A 24559-nucleotide genomic window follows, 5' to 3' on the forward strand; every position below is an offset into this window, starting at 1 on the left:
AAGCTTATTTGCAGTGTGGTGTCCTTTACAAACATGATAACTGAAAATTAATTTAAAATCTAAAGTTTTAGAGCTGGAAAAAATTTGATAATTAAATTTCCGTCAGTGCATCACAGTTTCATGTGTGATCCTGTTAGTTTTCACCTGACATGACTCAATACAGACAAATTGAGTCAACCTGTGTGAGCTTTTTCTCCACAGAAATCAGTGTTGAAGCCTTCGTTTTTCATGTTCTGTAGCTCCAGCTGTAGATGCTTTCTGCCAGCAGATGTCACCATCTCCTCTGTTTTACATGACCCGATGTAATAATATTCCACTGCAGTGAATACTGAACTGATGATGGGAAGTTTAAGTTTAAGTTTAAGTTGATAAAACAAGATTCAAAACTCTTTTAAACAATTTAACCCAACATAAAAGAAACTGTCAATGATGCAAAATGACCCACTTAAATACAGCTGTGTACTGTACATGGACTTACATATGAATGAAGAAAAGTAGTAACCCCTTGAAGAACCCCTGTGGATAAGGTTTGGACACTTCTCCCCTCCAAGATATTCTAAAATAACTCCCTGAGAGGTAGGACATGAACCAGCAGAGGGCAGATCCTGAGATACCAAGCTCAGTGAGTGTTGAGAGGAGGATTCGGTGGTTAACCGTGTCAAAAGCAGCTGACAGATCTAACAGCAATAGAGCTGAGGACTGACCCGTAGCTCAAACTGAAAAATCTGATCAAGATTTAGTTTCATTTTCTTAATCCACATCTAAAATCCACTTCTGAAAATTCAAACCACCTTGAGTCTGAGCTCAATGAAAGATAAAAGTTAAAAGTGTGACGCAACATCTGATACAGTGCTTGGTTTAGAGAGGACAAACAAGATGTAAAGAAACATTTAAAAGAGAAATCAGCATGTATTCAAAAAGCGATATCAACCATTATTAGTCTCATGTAATTTTTTAAATAAAATAATTTAGTTTTTAAGCTATGAACTGTTGTCATTAAAAGTTTTTGGGTCAGAATGAGGGGCACAAACAGGCAACCTGCTCTAAGTAAAAACAGATAGCAATGTTGAGACTAAAAAACAAAAGCTCCAACAAGATAACACCAGCTAGCACGGAAATGCCTTTTAAAATATTAAACTTTAATGAACTTATACTGTAAAGTGGAAACTATGACTTTAATGTTTTGTCCAAGTATCCAGTGGCACCATTAGATCACCTGTACCCTGTAAACAACAAAGGTGTTCAACATGGATCTTTCAAACTGTGGCTTCACAACTATTTTCACATCCATCAACAACTAAAGCTAAAATGCTACACAATAAAAACACATTTACAGATATTCAACACATACGGATTCCTCAGTGTCGTTTCTATGGAAGCTTAATACAGTCGTGGTTGATATGATATATTTTTAGGCTCATTAACTCATTTTCTCCAGTAAACAAAAGTGTGTTTTTGTGACACATTTTTTATCATCGTTATCCTGAGAATAGAAACTGCTTCCTCAGAATCATGACTTATAGTAATTATTTGATCATATTCAGAGATCAGGACTGTATTGCACCAGCTGTTTGTAAATCCATCACTAAGTTTTGTTTTAAGTTTTTAGTTCTTAGTAATTACTAACAAATTTCAAACTAGTGATTTACTAAATCAGGTTGCACCATTAACCAAAACGTCTACGGTTCAACTCCTGGCCATGGGATCTGTTACATGTCAATGCCCTTCTCTCTCCCTACATCTCCTGTCAATTAAAGGCAAAAGCCTGAAAAAATAATCAAAAAAAAAGAAATATCTTTTCTGGTAAACTCTTTGGTGACGTGTTGAGACATTTTTGCTATAATCTCTGACTTGTCCTGGGTCTCTGGCATCTTTTGACTCGGTCTTGTAGGAGTTTTGACTCTTGCTTGTTACAGTTTCAGGTTTGGAGTCCAGTCGGCTTTATTTATCCTGATACCACGTCACTGTTCTGTCATTTTTAAGTACTGTACAGGTAATTTTCTATCATGTGCCTTTGCCATGTAACAACCACGCTTCCTCATGTTGGAAAAATGCAACAATATTCTGTTTTTAACTATATTTTTTCTCAGAGTTGTAAAAATGACTTTATCAAATAATGCAATACTGATGCAGATTTACATCGTTTTTCATCGATTTTACATCGACTTTGACTTGTAATGGAGTATTTTAACATTGCTGTATTGGTACTTTTACTGCAGTAAAGGATCTGAGTATTTCTTCCACCACTATTAGTAAGACCTTTTAAAAAAGGTGCACAATGCATGGAGATTTCCTCTTCCTTAAATATGAGCTCCATTTGTTATCTTGAGATAATCAGATGATTAAGTCCTGATCTTGTGAGCCTTAAGATTTATCAGCAACCACAGCCGTGCTCTCTCCGCCAACATACATTTCCACAAACAGCAGTGACAAACAGCAACAAGCACTAATAGTTATAGAGTCAGTGTGCAGTAACAGCATACCAGAGTTTGGCTCATTCTTGTCAAGTGACAGAGAGAATAAAAAAATCTAAATTTGTAAAAAAAAAAAAATGATTCAATGATTTTTTCTTATGATTCAACTGAGAACTTTAAACCTTCTTTCTTGGTTCAAGTGGAAATGTAACATAAAAACGCTCATCAAGCGTATTTCTTTTAAGCACATTATTCATTCTCCACTTAATCACAAATATAACTTTTTTTACAGAGTGCATGTGTCTGACAGAAACACTGTTCTTCCATCCAAAAAGTCCTTGGTCAGTGGATGGAAACTCGCTTCCTTCTTCTATGTACACAACAAACCACAAACTCCGGCCATCTCTGTGTAACAGAACATCAGGAATCCAAATAAAACAAAATCAAGCTGAACACAATCTTTAAAAATGTCCAAAGCATTAAAAAAAGAGATATTTAAGCATCAGCAGGATTCTTGTGTAGCAGCAGACTACAGTGTAATAAATGTGACTGATATCAGACTACACACTTTACATTTGGAGCATCTGCTGATAAATAAAAGACAATAATCTCTTCTGCAGTGTCTTTGTGAACAGGACTTTTTGATGGCATTTTGTAGATTCTCTGCACTGTTTTTTTGGAGTCACTCCACCTTCAATTTAGCACTTCTCATGGACCGTCTGACTATTTAGAAGATCTAGAGAAGAAGATTCAACAGCTGAAACTCTCTTAAGATGTACGGTATGGCAGCGTATTGCTCCTTTCATGATTTAACAAGATATTTTGCTATAATACAACATTTTTTGTTTAACTGAAATAATTTGGTATCGAACTCATCCTCCAGCCTGTGGTGCACTGCAGAGCCAGCTGGGAGCGCCATTGTGCCTGGTGATACCTGATGGAGCAGAGGATCCATCCTGTGCACTACTACATGATCACATGTAATTAATTCATTTTTGTGATACTTTTCTCATAATTACAAAATGCAAATCACAAGAAAACATCTCCAATCTTTTCTCCTTTGTTGGTTGTAACCCACTTCTGCACATTTTCAAACCTCTGTGCACATTTGAAAATGTCGTTTTACGTATTTTCAATGTTAAAGTCCTCATTTTACTTCCATAACAATCACAATTCCTGTGAATGCTGACAGAGGAAGGATGCAGAGGAATTGGATGTCAAACTGAAAATTAAATATGGAAGTTTAATTTGTGCAGAGGAATCCATCGTGTTGCTTAAGTCCCAGATCTTCCTGCAGCAGATCTAGGCCAAGAAGGTTAAAGGGGCTCACTGGTATATTAAGATGGATTCCCCTTCCTGTTCTGAAAGAACTGAACTCAACGGCAGTTTTGTGACATCAAACAAATAATGCAACCAGTTAAAAGTCCAAGGAAACATCCAGTTTGTGACCAGAAGGTTGTTGGCTTGAATCCTGGGGAAAAAGTCTGGCTCTCCTGAGTGTTGCCGTTGAGCAACACTCAGTGTGCAGGTTCTGTTCCAGTGTAGCTGCAGACCAAGCAACCCTATGTGATTCTGCTGCTCAGTCGGCGTTTCCTAAAAAAATGTACATTAAAAGCAGCTAAATTAAACACTCTAACGGACGGGGGCGTGCAGTGCAGCACCTAAACCCAAATATTCAAGGTTCTCTGCTGCTGGGAGGAACAAACTGCTCCCGGGTAAAGTGGTGGTGGGTGTGGCCTGGGGCAGGAAGTCTGCCTGGTAGTCCGGGTTGTCGAGGCTGTCGCTGACAGCCAGGGGTAGCGAGCTTTGGGCGGTGTTCAGGTATTCTGGTCCCCCAGAAACTCGTGCAGGGCATTTAAGATCCTCTTGTGGGTAGTGGAGTGAGGTCGCGCCCCAGCCCAGGCTCAGGTCCTCATAGTTGGGATTTAAAACCTCCGACAGCCGGCTGCTCCGACTGGTTTCACTCAAACTCTGGTTCATGTACTCTGGAGAGAAAAACAAGGGATTTATTTAGATTTATTCACCTTGTGAATGCTTATTTGTTTGCATTGGTACAACCATTTATTTTGCCACTTAATATTATTTAAATTATGGTTTTAATATTTTAACATGATAGTTTGTTTATTAGACTTAATTATTTACTTATTAATTTCTGTTCTTAAATGTATTCTGTTATTGTCTTTGACATTTTGATCTGTACCGTGGCCAGTGAAGTCTTCTTTATCCAGCATGTTGTGAGTCGGATCGGTGATGTAACGCAGAACGATGCTGTTTTCTCTGACTGGATGACCGTTCTAAGAGACAAACACAGAGAGTGCTTATAAATAATGTATATTGTAAATTTATTGCTATTCATCTGTCAATGTTAATAATTTTCTGTACTGCATTGGCAACATAGGTTTCTGATCTGTCATGCCAATAGAGCTTATTTTAATTTGGGTGTATTTACACAGACTGAAGTACATCTTGTAAACATAACATAAGATAGGGTGTGTGTCTCAAAATAATACTTCAAGTATTGCATGCACATGTACCGTGGGGTTGCAGGGACGGTTGTCATGGTTACCAAGCCCCTTGTAAGGTAGCAGGTATTCATCAGCATCAACAACGTCCTCCATGTCGTCAGAGCTCAGAAGGCGAGAGTAAAACCTGCTGTCTGACGGACTGGGGAGGTCACCCTGAGACACGGATTAGATTATGTTCATTCTTTCACACTTTTCTGTTTAGTTGTAACCTATTAATGGTCAAATGGGTTAGAAGCAAGCATCAGCTGCCACCTTAAAAGCAGCTTATAAGCAATAGACTCACTGGTCATGTTTCATTCATTCATTAGTTACTTGATTATTTGAAGGATTATTTAAAAGGTTTATCACAAATTGGGTCTTATTTTTGTAGTTTTGTCCATCATGTCTATCAGTAATAATAACTTGATCTGAGATCTGGGAACACACTGACATCACAGTGATATCACTTAAAACAAGTATGACAGGTCAGGAATAAGTTGGAAACAAACCAACAGGTCATCAAGATACATGATTACCGTTCTATTTTTTCTGACATTTCCCAAATCTTTGCTTATTTACCGTCAGGTTTCTGGATAATTTTAGACCTTCAAGTCTCTAAAAATTCAAGTAATCAATCCAAGAAAGGAACATCAGCCTTTTGTTGAACTGCTCAAACACATAGACCAGAGGTTTTCAAAATGTGAGGGGCACAAGGGAGTTGAAGGGAAGGAGGGAGAGACAAGAGGTGTCCACACTCATACTCTTTTGAGTCAAAAATCAACAAAAGCTGTACACAAACACATACAAATATTTTAGATTCAGTGTGACTTTCACTTCCTGATGATATCATCATCTTTGAAGTCCATCGCCAATAAACCTCCATAAATCATCTTAGAAATCATAGAAAAAAGACCATTCAGATTCAAATATGGGACATCGGACCCATATTATGAAAACCACTGCCAAAGACAAACCTCACCTGTGATGAGGGTCAAAAGCCAAACAGCCCGAGAACCACTGGTCTAATAGGTCTGAGTAGTTGTGTGCACATTTGAAAATTTACTTTTTTTTTACAAGGCCTGATGAAATATGTTTAATATATAATAATTTGACAGATGAATATTCAATGACTGAAAAGTAAAGGGAGGCAGCCGAACTTATAATACTAGAACATTTAATGGGTAAAGATACTCACACTGAGTTATAATCCCAGTTGCACATTACAGATTGTGTGAGGATTTTTACACATTTAATGCAGATTTTATTTTCAAAAGTATAAACAGTAAACACAATGTTACGTAAGAACGTCAGAGTTCAGCATCTCAGCAGCATGGTTGACTGTCTGCATGTTATGTGCAGTTTGTGAAATAAAAAATGCTCCATGTTGGTAACATGTTAGTAGCCCTCGCAGCTGCCTCACAACCTCACAGCACTCCAGCGGGAGGAAGAGGAGGGGCTGTGCAGGTGTGGAAGCCTAGCTGGCCCAGACATTGCCAAGTCGCACTTCAAGGTTAATTCAATTCGTCATTTGCATGCTTACACTTTGAATACAGAGTAACATCTGGCCATGCTTTGCAAAAAGTATCAAGTCTTTGTTTAACTGTTTATTTTACGAGGCCATGTAAAAGCCCCCACTATCCCCAATTCCAAGGGCAATGTTACATTTTTTGGGGCATTTTGCCCTGAGCCCCCGTTAATTTCAGACCCTGATGTGCACATCCACAAAATCTCAGTGGGATAGGTGCTGGATACAAAACTCAATTACGTTGCGATAAAAGGAGGGCCTGCACACTAAATCAAAGCTCTTTTTCCTGAGGAAGACCTGTAGTAGGTCAAAACATTGCTAATAAAATGAAAAGGAGCTTTGATTTAGTGTGCAGATACTTTAGTCTACACCACTTCATCTGGAGGTCAAACTGAAAGCGGTCATGCCTGAAATGTCTGTAATAATTTCGCATAGAAAAAGTACAGTAGGTCAAAGTTAATACAGGAAGTCTGGAAAATGACTTGGAATTAACTTGGTGAGTAAAATGTTATTACAGACAGAAATCATGATGACCAAATTGTGAAAAAAAACATTGAAGTTCTTATAAACCAGAAGACATAACTCAAACACACACACACACACACACACACACACAGTGTACCTGTATGACCAGGTATCTGGAAGGGTCTCTGGCCATTTTAGAGAACTCTACTATCAGCTCTCTGAACTTGGGACGACTAGACGGATCAATCATCCAACCTGGAGACAGAGAGAGAATCATCTACATAAACATTTCCTTTACTGCACTCCCAGTCGTTATTCTCCATGTGTTGTAACATGGTATATTTCCTTTCTTTTCTTTCACGCTAGGCTCTTACATTTGACCATGATCATGTAGACGTCAATCGTGCAAATGGGGGGCTGAGGCAGCCGGTCTCCTCTCTCCAGCACTGAGGAGATCTCGCTGGCCGGGATGCCATCATATGGCTTTGAACCGAACGTCATCAGCTCCCACACTGTCACACCTGTAAACCACAGGTGTGATGGCTGTTAAATCACTGGTTGGTTAAGTTACGTCAATACACGTCCAAAAAGACAACTTTAATCAGAAGACCAGTCATGTTGCCGGTAGAAGTTGAAAGAAGCTTTATTCTGCTCAATAAAATGTCGGCTGTTTGAGTAATTTAAGGAAACACTGAAGCGATTATTTAAGCATTTAAAGCAAAGTCTTCACACAGCTGATTTGAACTGTTCTATTTGAAGAAATGGACTGAGCTGATCATTAGTCTGCCGCTAAATTTGAACCAAAACAGATGGAAAAACAAATAAAGAAATGGTCACACTACACTTCTGTCCTATGCTCTTTCCACTTCATTTTGGTTTGAGCTCTAGCTGGCTTCAACAATTTTTGTTCAACTTTGATCAGGTAGATGTGCTCCGTCGACCAATAGAAACACTGCTGAACTGTGTTTGGAAATGAAGAAGTTATTGTGAGAGCTGCATCGATTAGTCGATCTACAGAACGTTATATCGAATAATCGTTTAAATCATCTTTCAAGCAAAAAATGCCAAACATTCTTTGGTTACAACTTCTTAGATGTGAGGATTTGCTGTTATTCTTCAACATATATAAAAGTAATTTTAAAATCTTTATGTTCTGGTCAGGTGGTCGGACAAAAGAAGCGAACTGAAGCATCACAGAGGGCTCTAAGAAACTGAATTTTCACAATTTTGTAACATTTCATAGCAAAATGATTAATCAATCAAGAAGATAATCAACAGATTAATTGATAATGAAAATAATTCTTAGTTGCATCCCTGGTTGTTATTATAGTATTTCATCTCCATTTTTTACTTTACTATTATCACACCACAAACATGTAGCATCACTCTCACACTTTTTACACACCAGTGGTGGAAAGTAACTAACTTTTACTCAAGTGCTGTACTTAAGTACAATTTTTAGGTACTTGTGCTTTAATGGGGCATTTGAATTTTCTGCTACTTGGTAGTTATACTCCACTACATTTCAGAGGGAAATATTGTACTTTGTACTCCACTACATTTATCTGACAGCTGTGCTTCTAAATTTCACTGCATTATTTAAGATTAAACCAGCATTTCCCAAACTGCATATAATATCAGTGTGTAGTTGTGTCTCCTTGTCATGTTTCAGATGTCTGTGAGTTGTTTGCTCCTCTAATCTTTATTTCAAATAAATAAAATCCAAAGAGGTAAAACTTCAATATTTCACAAAAACACAAAGATGAGAGAAAAGTTCTGGAAAATGAATCCAAATTCATGTGTCAGAACTTTGTTTTTTCTTCTTTCCAACACAAATTATCATCTCACAGTGACTCAGGTTTATCTGGTGACTCTTACAAAGTCCTGAAGATCAAATAAAAACAATCAAAGCTTCAGCTGTTAAGTTCATCTTGACATCAAGATGCTTGTTTTCCTTGAGACTTATTGATTTTTTTGACCAAGAATGATTTTTCCAACATGGATAGATACAGTCAGAGCAGGTAGACGTCGACGTCTGACTGCCACAGGTTGACTCACCGTAACTCCAGACGTCACTCTGATGTGTGTAGGTCCACTGAAGGATCGATTCTAATGCCATCCACTTTATGGGAACCTACAGAAAACCAAAAAGGACAAACATATATTGCTGATTTTAAAGCTGACTTCTGGAGACACTGAAAGTCCAACAAGAGTACCGAAGTGATTTAAAACAACCAGGAGGTTTATTTTTAAACATTAATATATCGTCATTAATGGAAGTCAAAAATGTCATATGGGCAGATGGATATCAGTTTCATCTCTCTGCATGTTTAGCCTAGCTTAGCACAAAGACTGGAAGCAGGGGGGAACTGTTAGCCTAGCTCCATCCAAAGCCTTATCTCACCCTGAAATAAAACCACTATTTTCTAATGAATGTTAAAAATCTTTTCTATTGTTAAAAGATTTCTGGACAGCACAAGCAGAGTTATTGCCACACACACACACCTTTCCTCCGTCGGCGTGGTATTCCTTTTCGTTAGCCGTCAGCAGCTTGGCGAGGCCGAAGTCGGTGATTTTGACGTGGTTAGGAGTTTTCACCAGGACGTTCCTTGCTGCCAGGTCTCTATGCACCAGGTGACGCTCCTCCAGGTAGTTCATCCCCTGCACACACAAACATACAGGTTGTTTCAGGTACAGGTGAGACCACTGACGGGGTATCCACAAAAGTGCCCTCTAAGGTGCCCCCACAGTATAATAAAATGCCATCTAAGGTGCCAGCACAAAGGAAAAAATATATCAAAGTTCTGTAATGACTGTCTCAGTTATGGGTAAATCAGGATGAAATGCCCTCATGGGTGGAAGAAAATATGCCCTGTAAAGAACTCCCAGAAACAAGAAAACGTGCCCTTTCAATGAAAAAAAGTAAAAAAACATGTTGAAGTGCCCTGGGATATGCAAAATCCAGCTAGTCAGGGAGGAGATGAGTAGAATTTAAACCTCTGCCTAGCCACATTAAAAAGTTTATAAATGTATGAAACTGTTATGAAATCTGGAAGATAACCTTTCGAGTAACCCTGCTAACAGACACACAAATGGAGAGGAGTGAAAACAACTTCCTTGGTAGGGATAAAAACATACATGACAAGGTAAGAGGGCTAGTGCAGTTCTAGCGCTGTATGTCGTGCCTTACCAGCCCAAGTAACTAAAAAGGCATGACAAATGACAGAGCTGCTCACGATGTCAAGACCGTTCGCCAATTCTATGACATGGAGGAAGACAGTCTTGTAACTGTAACTCTTGTAACTCTTCCTATGCTCTCCCTACCAGCAATGTCCAAGCTATGCTTACATGCCTTAAAGAAAACGACGTGAACACAGTATTTCCAAAGCGGACAAAACTCAAAATGAACGCTACATTGCCAGTGACAACTGCCATTAGTCGAGTAATCATTCTCCAAACTGAAGCTGATCAAGATCCAGCTTAGAAACAGATGTGGAGAAGGAAGGCACTCAGATCTTCTGCTGTTGTCCATTGAGAGCGACGTCCCAACTGACCGTAACAAGGTCATTAACACTTACAAACTCACGACCAAAAGAACTCTCCTTTGATTTCACCAGTCTGGCTTCTTTGCTTCTTGCTTCCCTGACAAGACTGCTCAAAACAGTTAATTCTGAAAATCTTAATAGTTCCATGTTTTTACTGCAGATGTGTTTGAGAGATAAATAATACAATTTAAAATGTTACTCATTCACTTTTTTTATTAAACAGATGTTTGCAAAATAAATGTTAAAAAAGTAAATCCCTTTTAATACAGAGGTGTTGTTTCCTTATATTCTGAATCACCCTATAAAATGTTAGTCTTAATCAAGGATGTAGTCTTTTTATCAAACATGCATTGTTGCTCTCTGCTGACAGGGGCCTGTTAAATGTATCAGGTGCCCTTTATTATTGTTCTTTATATTTCCAGTCTCACAAACAGATCCATGAAGGCTTATCAGACAACACTGCAGAGGTTTATTATTTTTATGCGGAAAGATTTTGCTGCTCCGGAAAGTTATCACAGGAACAAACATTTTATCTTTAAATGCAACAATCACGAGGCAAACAGTAAAAATTCTCTGTTCACGCTATAAAGTCATTTCTTACCAGGAATGTGTGCTTGCATGTATAGTATGTGATTGGCCACCGCAGCGCCTCTCTCGTTGACATCACATTGCAGTAAAAGTTCAAAAGCAAAGTCAGGTTTAACTTTATCTGCCGGAGCCCTCTGCGTAAACATAAAGACTTTACACTGAGCTCACAACCTTGTTGTTTGTGATTTTCCCAGCACTTTAAGACTTAAAAGAGAGACTGAGCAGATCAACACATGCACACAATTTCCTGCTGTGTTCAAGCTAATAGGCCTCAGCAGGCTTACAGTGAGCTGCAGACAGCTGATGCCTCAGGCGGAGAGCGAGGGAGGAGATTTTCTTCTTACAAGAATGTAATCTGAAAGTTGAACTCATGAACAGACGGTTGCAGGTGTGTAGAAGATTTACAAACAGAGCTCTTGTCTGAACTCACCTTGGCGATCTGGACACACCAGTTCAGCAGCCACTGGGCTCCAACATGGTCTCTGTGGTGTCGGACGTAGTCTAGCAAGCAGCCGTACGGCATCAGCTGAGTCACCAGCTGGACCGACGACGTCAGGCAGATTCCCAGCAGACGACACACGTGAGGATGATCTACGCTCGCCATCACATACGCTTCCTACACACACGCACAAATTCACATAATTGTCGGAAACATGTTGAGGAAACATCCACAATGACTATCGGACATCCTGGAAATGGATGCAGAAGCAGAAAAGCAGGAGGGTCCAGAGCCTGGTGTGGATCATTTTTGATAAATAATTTCCTGAATTTAGTGAGTGTGCCTTCAATATACTTATTTTGTCCTTTAATTTAGAGATGAATATACTTCAATTACTTAATTTGCTCACTCAAATTAATAATCTGGGCACTCAAATTACTTGCTTTGACCCCTTTCTTGTCTCAGAGCAATGTGTGTTGAACGGCCAAAATCTGAAGTATATCCACATATCTCAGTCCAAGATCAAAATGGGATTGTTTTATGTCCAACTTTAATTAATGTGAGAGCATGATTTTGTAATTTTGTAACTACATCGATAATCACAAGAGCACAAGAAGAAGAGAAGAAGTGGTGGGATGAGAAAAAAGAAGAGAAGAGGAGGAACAAGAAGATGAAAAAGAAGAATTAAAAGAAGAAAAAGGGAAGTCTTACATCCAGGATTTCTTGGTTGGCTTTAGGTGACGTGGCCTCTCTGAGAACTTTGATGGCTACTGGGATCTTCACATTTTCTCCATCAGGGATCCACAGACCCTAAACACATACACACACAAATCAGCATTATCATCTTAATCTTTAAACAGCAAAATAATACATTAAAAAAAGCGCAACAGGGCCACTACTTGTTACTCAATAAATAAAATCTGTTACAGGTTGTCAATGTTCTGATACAAAGGGAAGTGAAATTAGGAATTTCTGAGAGGCATCAGAATAATTTTGAGGATGCTATAATGTAAAATCACATAAAAATCCTACATATAGTGGCTTCAAACCCTCTTACTTTGAAGACGGTTCCGAAGGCCCCGGAGCCGAGCACCCGGATCTTCTTAAACTCTGTCTCCTTCAGGATCCTCAGCAGCGCTTGGTTAGGAGCTTCACCACTAGGAGTCAACGGCTCCACCAGCTACAACACACACATATGAGAAAGACTGAAAACTTTTCCTAAAAATAAAGCAAGTATTTGTATGTCCATGTGTTTCTATTTACCTCTCTCTCCTGCAGCAGGCGGCGCAGAGTCCTCTTCCTCCTGATTCGTCGTCGCCGTAGCAACACAAAGATAATCAGCGACAGAATTACAGCAACCAAGAGCCCACCAACCACGGCAACCGCCAGCGTGGAGTGGGCGGTAGCACTGTAAGGAGACACAGAAAGCAGGACATTTGTTTTTTTTAATTATCCCGAGGTACATAATGAGGTGTCTAGGGGTGTGCCTGAAGACAAATACATTATTCAGCAAAGCACAAATAGTGGATTTTTTACAAATATTTGCTTCATACAATTTGATATTCATTGATATTTATTTAATATTTGTTTTTGGGAAGAAACATGTCAGATACCAGCGCACAGGTTGGTTACATCGCTATCTCAGTGTCTCTCCTCTGCTCCACTGTTTCATCTATCAGCAGGTCTCAACAAGGGGAGTCACATCCACCTGCTACATGATGTCCTTATTTGGACATCAGTCCTGGTGTTGGGGGTGTTCCCCAGAGATAAAGCTGAGCTACTGACACATGCGAAGTGCTCTCAAGGGACTCTTTATAACCTGTTGTTCCCCTTCTCCTTTCCATAAAGTTAGGTTGTAAAAAATAGGCAATAAATGAAAAGTGCAAAGTAATAATCACCTTTGAAGTTCTTCTACATTTTACACACTGTGCTGTCTCTGTGTTATGGGTGTATAAATAGGTAGAGGTCTGTCTGCAATGAGGTGACAAGTAAAGTTTTATCTCAGTAGTCAGCGCAGTCGTCTATGATCTGGGAGACTCCAGTTCGAGACCCGGTGTGGGGACCTCCCTTGTAAGGTAGTTTATTCATGAACACTTATTGTAACACTTTAATTTTCTAAAATTAAAAGCATAATTAAAACAAAGACAGGATTTTTAAACCTCTTTCCACTTTTATTCTAATACAAATAATTTTGCTGCCTCAACAAATACAGACACAAATACAAATATTGGGCCCTCTGCACATCCCTAATAGAGTTCTAATAGATTCCCATCTAATTGATAAATAATTATGCTAATTTGTCATGCAAAGTAGCATTCACATAGTCATCCATTAGGGTTTCCATAGATGCCCATAGACTTAAAATTTAGCATGCTAAAACAGAGTTCTGAATTGACTCGCATTCAGATTTAGCGTACTAACATGAAGTTCATACTGATCCACATTGAAATTTTATATTTTAAGGTATTCATTTGGTTGCAATCTGCAACCTCACCGCTAGATGCCACTAAATATTACACACTGGTCCTTTCAGTGTTGTTGAGTTGTGGTGGATAAAAGCTGAAGTTGTATTTTTACCCTTTGCATCCAGACAGTCCAGGACCTGAACACCTGCAGATACAGACACAAAACATCTTACATTTAAATACAGAATCAGTCACTCTGCTTCATTTATTCAGCATCACAGACATCAGTAGAAAGTCTGGATGACAATGTGTCTCACCCCTGGGTGCAGTTGAGGTGGCAGGGCTGGCACTGCCGCGTCATGTCGGGGTATTTCCAGATGAGCGTGTCTCCATCTCCCAGCACACCGTGGGGGCAGCGCGGCACGCAGTGGGGACCGTCTTTAAAATGGGCGCACTGGGAACACTGGTCTGGACCCTGCAGGTGTGAACGGGTAAAATAAGTTATTAATGGTCCAAATTTGTTCAGTTCCTAAAGTTGATATCTGAATTTTAAGCACACGTTTTATCTTCTTAGATATTTTTAAATGTTCCAAAATATTTTGAAAACAGAAGAGATTGAAAACCTTATGAAATATTATTTTTCATTATTTTACATTTGTTCATTTCTCTCATTAAATTCTGCTAAAACACTGTTAATGACACTTTCACCCTTTAACTTACACCCTTTTAATTTTGTTGGACTTTTTCATTACTTCTGGTGTGATTATCTCTATTTCTTATTCTATTGTTTGTTTCTTTAGTTTATTTGTGTACATAGAAAGTTTGGTATGTACTATAAATCACAAGTTATTATTAAGTTATGATTTCTTTTTAAAGCATGTATGATAAGCAAAAATGAGGAAATGAAATGTTCCTCATCATGAAGTGCAGATTAATATGAGAATCTATCAAAACACAAAACAGAGATTGCACAGGTTGCTATTTGACAGGACACACAGGGCAGCTGAGATTTGAACAGCAGAATTAAGCAGCATTAGCAGCCGGACTGACCGGCCCGAGGCAGGTCGGGATCCCGTTCTTCAGCAGACATTCCCGGTGACACTGGACACAGCTGGTGTTCACCTCAACCTCTCTGGGCTCACTGCCACACAAAGAGAGACATCAGGAGTCAGGACAGGAGGACATGAGAAAAGAATAATATCTGAACCAATGACATATTCAGATACATACAATATACATTATTAAAATAAAGCTGGTAATAAATATTAAAATAATAGCCTGGTTCAAATAAAGTCCGATCTGTAGTTGTGTCAAATAACAGCACTGGCTACTATTGAATAATTTTAGACTTTATCTGAAAGAGAACAATGAGTTAATATTCGCAACAAAAAACAGGTTCACGGGTTCAAGTCCCAGCAGCCAGAAACAGCTCTGCAGCTCTTTCTCACCCCTGCAGCAGGTTACAGTGCGCCACACAGCGCCCCCCACGGTTGAAGTGTCGACAGGAGACGCACATGGTGGGACCTGGACCCCAGCAGCCCTCATCTGTACACTCCGTGTCACAGGTTTGACTCTGTTGTTCTGTGTGAGTGAGACAAGACAAATATTTTCTTATTTTCCAAACCTTCACTTAAAGAGCCTGACACACATCCAGAAACCCACCACAGACGTCTGGGGGAGCGTTGTTGCGCATGCTGATGATCTGATCTTTGGATCTGAAGAAGCGGGTCCACTTGTTGGGATGGGTGTAGCAGAGCTGATGGTTGTCCTTCACCATCACCCTCCCAGCGCTCACTTCCTTTAGAGAGCGCAGACCCAGCCATCGGAGGTGCTTCGCCCTCACCACAGCTAAACTGTGCTGACTGAAGAGGCACAGAAAATATGTATATGAGATAAGATTAAAATTCATATTTAAACCTGCATTAACTGATGTTTTGTCCATTAGTTTTCACCAGAAACAAGTGGTGAACACAACACTGACACATCATCAGCTTTTAAGTTGATATGTTTAACTTGTTAGCAAACAGTTGCTTATTTCCACATCCGGCAGTTACGGAGCAACATTATCATTCATGTGGAGTCGTGCTTCTGTCCACTTGGTGAATGTGAGTCCAATATTCACTCTCTTTTAGCTCTGTTTTTGCTCTCTACCAACTCCTGAGGGAAATATCTGGCTCTTTAGCTGCTAAATGCTCCACTATGTTCACCAGCTAGTCTACAGCTAACTGTGTCTGTTTGCCCTTTGGTGCTGAGCAGGTAGTGTACAGTGGCTTTTTACAGCTTTTCCTCTGAAAACAGCTGCCTGTTGTGGCCCAAAACAATGCTATGAGAGCGCTGAAAGTGAACCAGAACAGTAAAGTTGCAGCTGGAAAGATAAACAATGAGCTGAAACTCACTATAAAGCCCCGTAAAGCCGAGAGGAGCTGCAGAGTCACTGATAATTCTCTGTAGGTTCATCACTACGAGCCACAACCAACACATTACACACTGACAGATCAGACTGTGACACAAATTGTATACGGATGGTGTCAGTCTCTGTTTTTTAATCTTTCTGTCACAGCTAGCCCAACTTTCTGAAAGCTTACAACTAAATCAGCCGAAGGGACATTAGATTAAATTTTTTCAATTCAGTTTTATTTATATTGCGCCAAAAGTCATCTCAGAGCACTTTTCACATAGAGCAGGTTAAGACCGTACTCTTTAAAAGATTGGTCCTGGTTATAATCTATTTAATCATAGGCTGCAGTTTGAGCATGAAATTCTTGACCTTTGGGAACAGGATGTGTAACAAAATAATCTAAGCTCAGCAGTCCACTAACTAGCTCCGAAAGCTTGTAAATGAGCCTCAGATCTTTGATTATGTTGTTATGCAGGTCACAGTGTTTTAAATGTCTGCAAATAAAACAGGTACACAGGGTGTGATTTATGAGCAAAGACTTGCAAATAAAATATTTTAAAATGACTGAACTAAAGATACATTTATTGCCAGTGCAAAATCTCTATAACAAAAAGAACTTTGTTAATGACCCCTCAAAATCTCAGATATTCATTTTCACATTCCTTTTCTTTACTTCACAGTTAATCAAGCATCATAATTTCTTATCAATAAGGTTATTCAAATAGTTGGTCAACAAAGTAACTAAACTGGTAACTTGTTTGGTGTAACTAACAAGTTCTATAATAATATATTTATTGTCAGTGAAGCAGCAATGAGACTCACGCTCGTGTTGTTCTTCCTCTGATGATTTCCAGGTTCTCAAACACTGACAGAGAGGTCAGATTCTCTGGCCAGGACTGGATCAGCAGGAAACCTGTTGGACACATAAACACTGACTGTTCCTGTACTGTTCAGTAAGACCAACCATCCTCTCTATGTCATTCCATGATCAGGATACAAAACTAAAAGCAGCTTCTAAGAAAGTTCCTTAGTAGTTTTTTAGACAATTCAGTGAGTTTCAGTTATTAGATCATCAATATTACTGTACAAGCAACCGGTTCTCAAGCAGTCAGAGGTCACAGAACCCTAAACCTCAGAATGGTAACTGATGCTCATAAACGAACATAAGAGGAGTCAAAGTTTTAATAGTTGTATCCCACTTTATGAAATAAAGTGACAATTGAGACGCTCAGCTGACCTCTGACCTACCTGTGATTTCCTTCACTGTCCTGAAGTACTCCAGCTTAGCCGGGTCCATGGGCGGGATTTTGTAGTGCGCGTCCCTAGAACAGCCAATGAAAACAACCCTTACTTTAAAACGGTGCTGTCTGAGCCAATCGCAGATCTCAGGAATTTGGATAATGCACAGACAGAATTGTTTTGATTAGAAATAATATCTATCAAAGAGCCTGACAAGTCCGAGGTCTGACTAAACGTTATCTCAGTGCTTCCGCTCATTTAGGTGAGACTACGTTTACCTGGAAGAAATGTTCATGGAACCAGAACTTCAGTTTGCAGTGGCTTCAGCTAAATGTCTAAATGTTAATCTAAGTAACCAGGACACTTCTGTTTCTGGAAAGTCAAATTGCTGCTGAATTATCTACATGTCATTTTTAATGCTATGAGCAGCACCAACTGAACCGCTAATTAAGCAGTTGGGGTTATCTCACCCATTAAAGGAGGTTTCTATCAGGGAGACGTCCCCATTGATCTTAGTGCAGTTCCTGAAGGATTCGATGTTGGAGGCGTTGACGGCCATGGTGTTAACAAGAGCACCAACCCCGACTCCGTCACAGGCTGGAGGACAAAAAAGACTTCAGTGTTCAGGTCTCTCTCTCTATCTCTCTCTCTCTCTCTCTCTCTCTCTCTCTCTCTCTCTGTGTCTCTATAGGTCTCTCTACCTTTAGGACAGGGTCCGTCACAAGCTTTGCAGCGTTGCACTCCGTTCTCCTTCACCTCATATGTTCCAGGGCTGCAGGTGCGAACACACGATCCACCTGTCACCACGTAGTTATCTATACGCAAACAACAACAAACCAGAAACACTGATTACAGAGGGGTCCCATCCACTTAAGGGGTAAACAACAAAATCAAACTGCAATATAAAATATTCAGTACCAGTCAAGTACCAGTTTGGGCACACCTTCCTATTCACTTGAATGTCCAAACTTTTGACTAGTATTGTATATAAACAAGCAAAATGTACCACTGCACATTGTACATGCACCAACAATAACTACTAAAAGTTATCTATTGTATATCACAAATTTGATTAGGAAAATGTATATTTTCAACAAAATGTTTTGCTTAAAATAGCCAAATGAAACAATAAGTAGAAAACTTTCCCCTCCAGACATACTTCACATTTTAGCTTACTACTGGTAAGGCTCTGAGAATTTCTTAATTGTCAGGATATTGATTTTGTTTCTGTCCAACACATTGATATTGTGGCTCTAGTGACTGCTGTAGCCTCCAGAGGGCACCAGCAGGACTTCATAATGTAAGTCTTCTTGAGGATGTAAACATTTAAATATTCACAGGGTCGATCTCAGAGAAATAAACGATTTAAAGTCCATACGTGGGCAGGCCTTGACGCAGGTTGCCCCATAGGTGAACTTGGCATTGGGGTTCTTGTCCACGTGGTGAGTTTTGGGGTTGTAGCGTGTCAGAGGAGGACAAGCATCTTTACAGGTTCCATCATCATTAAAATCCCTGCAGGCCTAGATAAGAGGCGGAGAGAGAGAAAAGATGGTGACAATGATTTGTCTGTTTTCATCATGTTCCTCTCAGAGTTCCTCCCATTGGAGAGCGGCAATTAAAACTGATAACTGTAGCGTTCATTGATGACAAGAAGTGAAGCATAACTCAACCACAGAGAAGGTAACTCATGAAATTATCAGGTCTGAACTAGATTCAAATGACCTGCCTCAAATCAGGCTTCAATAAGGAATTTGATTACTTCAGACTCAACTTGAAAAAATCAAAAAAGACAGATACACTGACTTTCATATTAACATCAATGACAAATTACTGAATTTGCACTTGAGCTATATGATTGACCCCCTCCCAAGAGCAAACAGGAAGAATCTTGACTGGACATGATCAGAGACAGAGCAGCTATGTAGCTGGTTCTACCAGAGACATCTGCAGCCAGACAATCAATGTTTAGATTCAAACTACTAAAACTGCACTCAAGCAGGGGGCTGATGATTCTGAATGGTATTCAATTGGGTAAAGAGCACATAATGATATGTTAGTAAACCAAAAGATGGGACTTGCCAATTTCGCCTTGTGTCTCATGTTCTTTAATTTGGACTCGTCTGTCTTGACTAATAACTTGCTTGTCTTGACCTGCAAAGTGCACTGTTTGACTCATCAGTCTTGGTATGGGATTTGCCTATATTGAATCAGGCCTCATTTGGAACTTGCCTGCATTCATATTTGACCTGTAAATGTTACGTATGGACTTACGTACATGTCTTGGTACAGGACATGCCCATCTTGATTGGGATTGACTTGGGACTTACCTGTGTTGATATAGGATTTGCCCATTTTGAATGGAACCTGATATGGAATTGCCAGCCATGGGGACGTGATCTGGGACTTACATACATGTTTTGGTACAGGACTTGCCCACCTTGATTGGGACATAACTTGGCACATGCTTATCTTCACTTGGGACTTACCTGTCTTGATATAGGACTTATCCATCTTGACTTTGGACTTTCTTGTCTTGGTATTGGACTTTGCCATTTTACATGGGACCTAACTTGGGACCGACCTGCCTTGACTGAGGACTTGACTAAGAACTTACCTCTCTTGATATAGACATAGATATTTGCCCATTTTCACTTGAGACTTCCTTGTTCCAACTTCCTTGTTTCTTGATTTGGTGACCTGACTTACCTGACTTCGTACTTGGCTGCCTTGACTTGGGACTCACCTGTCATGGTATGGGACTTGCCCATTTGACTCTGGACTTTCTTGTCTTGACACTTGACACTTACCTTACAAGACTCCAGGTAGAGTAATCAAGGCAGAGACAGGTAAGACTCAAGACCCCATATTTCTGAGATTGCCAAAATGTTTTTTGTCCCAGGCATTTGAATCTACATACAAATTATAACAACTAACGTAAGTTATTATCCTGATAGTATCAATGTCAGGATAATGCAGTACTGTGGTTGACTACAGTATGGACACACACAAACATGCAGACACTGACCAGGCAGTCGGTGGCTCGAGGTCCAGTGCAGCCGGCAGCACAGTGTTCATTACAGCAGTCGCTGGGTTTTGGACCCCGACACCTTCTGCTGCACTGCTCCGCACATTGCAACTTGGTGACTGGTGGAGACATGGAGAGATACTGTTCATTACATTTTTGGCAGAAAATTTAACATGAATGATAAGAACATTTTGTTTAATTAAATTTAAACATCAATTAAAGCATCATTGTAAAAAAAATTACATGGATATATGCACGGGAGGAATAAAGTCTTAAAGTTGTTCCGAAAAGAAAAAATGTAAATGTCAGATTGAATCAAGTTTAATCATAAACATCATGCAAAAAGACAGCACTATGCTGTTTGATGTCTGTCTTTAATTGTAATATCCTTTCTTGTTTTGTCTGCCAATTAGCCACCGAAACAAGACATTTTTGAAAGGAAAATAAACAAACTAACTAATAAAACAAATAAAATAAGAGCAAATAAAAAAACTGTAAAAGGAGAATACACGCGATTTATTTAAATTAAAATCTTCAAGATTATTACTTTAAGTGAAGTTAGAAATACATGAAGGGGTGAGAGACAGAGGGAAGGAAAGTAAGAAGAAAGAGGAGATTGAATATAGGGGGATAAAAGTTGGAGAAAGGTAGGTGGGTGAGATCCTGTACAACAGATATGAGACAGAGATAGAGAGAAAATACATGAGAGTGTATTAAACCAAGTGTGTTACATTTCTGGCAGTGATCCAGTCCTGCTGCCCAACAGGAACCGTTAACACACCCTGGATCACACTTGTCACCTGGAGACACACACACACACACATAAACATTAATATTCAGCAAAACCCTACAGATCACAGCTGCAGCTGAATGAGTAAAATATAAAACTGCGTCATTGCAGCTTCATCACGATTCCACATACATTTACGGGCAAAGGTGTCCATCTTAAAAAGCATGCTGGGATTGCTGGCTTTGTCCAGTATGTCCCACCACTGGATGGTCTCAATGTTACACAGCAGGGGGTTGTGGGTCATTTTTACCCCTCCTTTCAGAATCTCTGTGAGGAGAAGATGATGGAGACACATAATAAATGATAAAGAGTCCAAGTCAGTGTGAAAAAGTTATAAGTTAGTCTTAGGTTAGAGAGTTCAGGTCCCAAGTCACAGAATTAAGTCGAAAGTCTCAAAGTTATGAACATTGAGGGACAAGTAAGTGCCAAGTCTTAAAGTGGCTATAATGAGGATGGCACCATCCATACACAATTTGCTCTCATAGCTAAAGAGCCTATAATCAAGATTTTTCATAATGTCACTGTCTTAGCCGTCAGTGTGTAATGTGTTGGCTCCTCTGAAAAGTTGATGCAAGTCAACGCTAGCAGAACAAAGCTGCATCCTGACATGTTGATGTGCATACCAGTGATGACTCATCAAGATGCTCTAGAGTGCAGGATTACATTGAATTGGGTGAGGGTGTTTAAACTTGTAAGTCATAGCATACAGCTCAAGTCACGAGTCACAGGCTCCAAGTCACATAAACAGTCTAATGTTACCAGAGCTAAAATTTTCCCACATCACTGAGTTCAAGTCACTCAATCATTTCCCAAGTCATAAGGTTGAAGTCACAATGTCACAAGGCAGAAGATCCAGCAGAGTCCAGAAAGTTATTATATTTTAATCACTTTAAGTTTACTTTACAAAATTATATGATATTTTCTGATATAGCTTAAATATGTCTAATTTGGGGAAATGTGTTTAAAAGAACAAAACATCTAGAATATTGTCATTAGATGGGATGGTGCTTTGGGTGTTTGTTTTTGGGTTTGAATATTTCACTCAGCTTAATGATCCTTTTGGGAGAGGGAGACACAGAATGTGTATTTGATGTTATATTTAAAGAAATTTAAATACATTTTTAATAAATCTAAAGAAACCACAATCACATCATACAATATCTGTCAAAAACACAATTCAAGTTTCTACAGGTCCTCCAGCACCTCACCTGGTGCTACAAATCTACAAAGTTATATTTTTTGAAAGGAGACAGCTATTCTTTGAGAATCAACAACAGACGCATCTTCTTTCCTCCAAGACAGAGCTCACTTTAAATACACTTAATACTGCTGGATATCACTCTGGCAGAGTAAACAGCTTTCTGGTTGCATGCACAGAACAGCATCTACGTCATCAGCCAAAGCTCGTATGGGTGCGGTCTATTTCCTTCTGCCAGAGCACAATCTGGTGTTGACTGAAGGTTTTAAATGGTGTGCAGACTCCACCCGCCTGGCTCACTGCCAGTACAATGAATGAGGCAACATCACTGACAACTTTTAAAATGAAATGAAGCAGAGAACAATAAGTAGTAAATAATATAATGAAAAGTGAGAAAATACCTACAGGAACTAAAATTTTAATAGTTAGAACTGAACAATGTTAAAATCCAACTTACTCACTGGTGGCATTTAATATTTTTGATTCTTGATTCCAAGGAAACTTCTTCTTCCAAACTTCCAAAAGTAACAAAGTGTTTCCCTGATCTTAAAGGTGCAACAAGTAACTTTTTCTGGCTCTTTACACAAAATAATTGTAATATCAGCTGGGTTTCTCAAGTATTGCTGACTGATTCCAGTTCGACCCCTGCAACCTCAAACAGCCACTGATATTTCAATCTTTCCAACTACGCAGAGACAGCCTGGAAAGGTATATTTGCTGGCAACACTATGTATTTTCAGGCCCTCTGAAGTCCCCACTGAATCTGTGTGTTTATTTGGAAATCTTCACATTCCCAGGCCCCCCTGAACTACCCTCAGGCTGTGTGAATTTGCTGGGAAAACCTGTCATTCCCTGGTCACCTTAAACTACCCACTGGCTCTGTGTAATTGCTGTGAAAACTCCACATTCCCTGGTCACCTTGAAATACCAACTGTATATTTGCTGGGACAACATAGATTTCCCTGGCCTCATGTGTTTGTGTATATCATATCTTATGTACCCCTCAGACTGCTGAGCTGCAGTTGTCTCAGCCCGCTGGTGTAGTTGAGAGTTGCAGACGAGAGGCTCCTGTTGTAGTTGGACATCACCAGCAGGGCGTACTGGCCTTCGTAGAGGTTTTGACCTCGGATCAGCCTTAGATTGACCAATGGGATGTTTGCAGCCTCGTTCATGGCAATCAGAACATAACCGCCCACTTCCTGGATGGACTGAGGAAAGAGAGGAAGAGAAAAGAAGTGTCATCAGTGTTTGTTTTTATGAGTAATAGATCATCCATCAGCCTTTAGGTTGATTTCCTTCCTTCCAAGCAGCCACTGGGTTCATTTTAGGGACGTCAATGATTTATCGATTATTGTTTTTCTGCTATTATTTCCTGTTACAGCTGTTTTCTGTTAAAAGGCAGACTTTATTTTATAGGCTGATCTGCCCAGCATGTTGAGCCTCCTATAATGTATGTTCTCAAATGAAATCTGGACATTGTGCAGCATTATTGGCTAGATTTCATATATTAAATTTGACTGGCCATGTAATGAGGAGTGACAAAAAGCAGCAATTTTAAGTGATGGAATAACTGTATTAAATATATTGCTCAAATGTTTTAAGACTTATTTGTATTTTGCGTTGATTATGAGCCACAGCTAAGGATTAAAAAGTTCATTATTTTGGAAAAATGTACACTTTATTCCATCATTCTTCAGACCCATTCACTTTTTCACATTTTGTAATGTTCCAGCCTTATGCAAAAATCATTAAATTCATTTTTCCCTCATCAATCTACACTCTATACCCCATAATGACAAAGCAAAAACAAATTTTTTGAATTTTTTGTCTAAGTTATTAAAAAGGAAAAACTTAAATATCACATTGACACAAGTATTCAGTATGCCTTCCATTTCTCTTGATCATCTTTGAGATGTTTCTACACCTTGATTGGAGTCCATCTGCGGTAAATTCAATTGATTGGACATGCTTTGGAAAGGCACACACCTGTCTATATAAGGTCTCACAGCTGACAATGCATATCA

At 39.4% G+C, this 24559-nt stretch overlaps 1 protein-coding gene across 1 annotated transcript in view; it reads right to left on the reverse strand.

Moving 5' to 3' along the window:
* Positions 1-1118: 1118 nt before the first annotated feature.
* LOC137173427 (melanoma receptor tyrosine-protein kinase-like) overlaps positions 1119-24559 on the reverse strand; it is a 55774-nt gene continuing 32333 nt past the window's right edge. The window contains exons 3-27 of the mRNA XM_067578247.1: positions 23536-23743; positions 21470-21604; positions 21279-21347; positions 20548-20666; positions 18901-19042; positions 18224-18337; positions 17993-18119; positions 17532-17605; positions 17106-17196; positions 15548-15747; positions 15334-15466; positions 14936-15026; positions 14203-14360; positions 14058-14090; positions 12744-12888; positions 12538-12660; positions 12192-12290; positions 11472-11657; positions 9414-9569; positions 8967-9042; positions 7283-7429; positions 7066-7163; positions 4949-5092; positions 4615-4708; positions 1119-4399 (exon numbers count right to left, since the gene is read on the reverse strand). Of these exons, the coding sequence (XP_067434348.1) occupies positions 4047-4399; positions 4615-4708; positions 4949-5092; positions 7066-7163; positions 7283-7429; positions 8967-9042; positions 9414-9569; positions 11472-11657; positions 12192-12290; positions 12538-12660; positions 12744-12888; positions 14058-14090; positions 14203-14360; positions 14936-15026; positions 15334-15466; positions 15548-15747; positions 17106-17196; positions 17532-17605; positions 17993-18119; positions 18224-18337; positions 18901-19042; positions 20548-20666; positions 21279-21347; positions 21470-21604; positions 23536-23743 (3315 nt within the window). The 3' untranslated portion in view covers positions 1119-4046. The remainder of the gene's footprint in view (positions 4400-4614; positions 4709-4948; positions 5093-7065; positions 7164-7282; positions 7430-8966; positions 9043-9413; positions 9570-11471; positions 11658-12191; positions 12291-12537; positions 12661-12743; positions 12889-14057; positions 14091-14202; positions 14361-14935; positions 15027-15333; positions 15467-15547; positions 15748-17105; positions 17197-17531; positions 17606-17992; positions 18120-18223; positions 18338-18900; positions 19043-20547; positions 20667-21278; positions 21348-21469; positions 21605-23535; positions 23744-24559) is intronic.

This window comes from Thunnus thynnus, chromosome 21 (assembly GCF_963924715.1).
Source record: "Thunnus thynnus chromosome 21, fThuThy2.1, whole genome shotgun sequence".
NCBI lineage: Eukaryota > Metazoa > Chordata > Actinopteri > Scombriformes > Scombridae > Thunnus > Thunnus thynnus.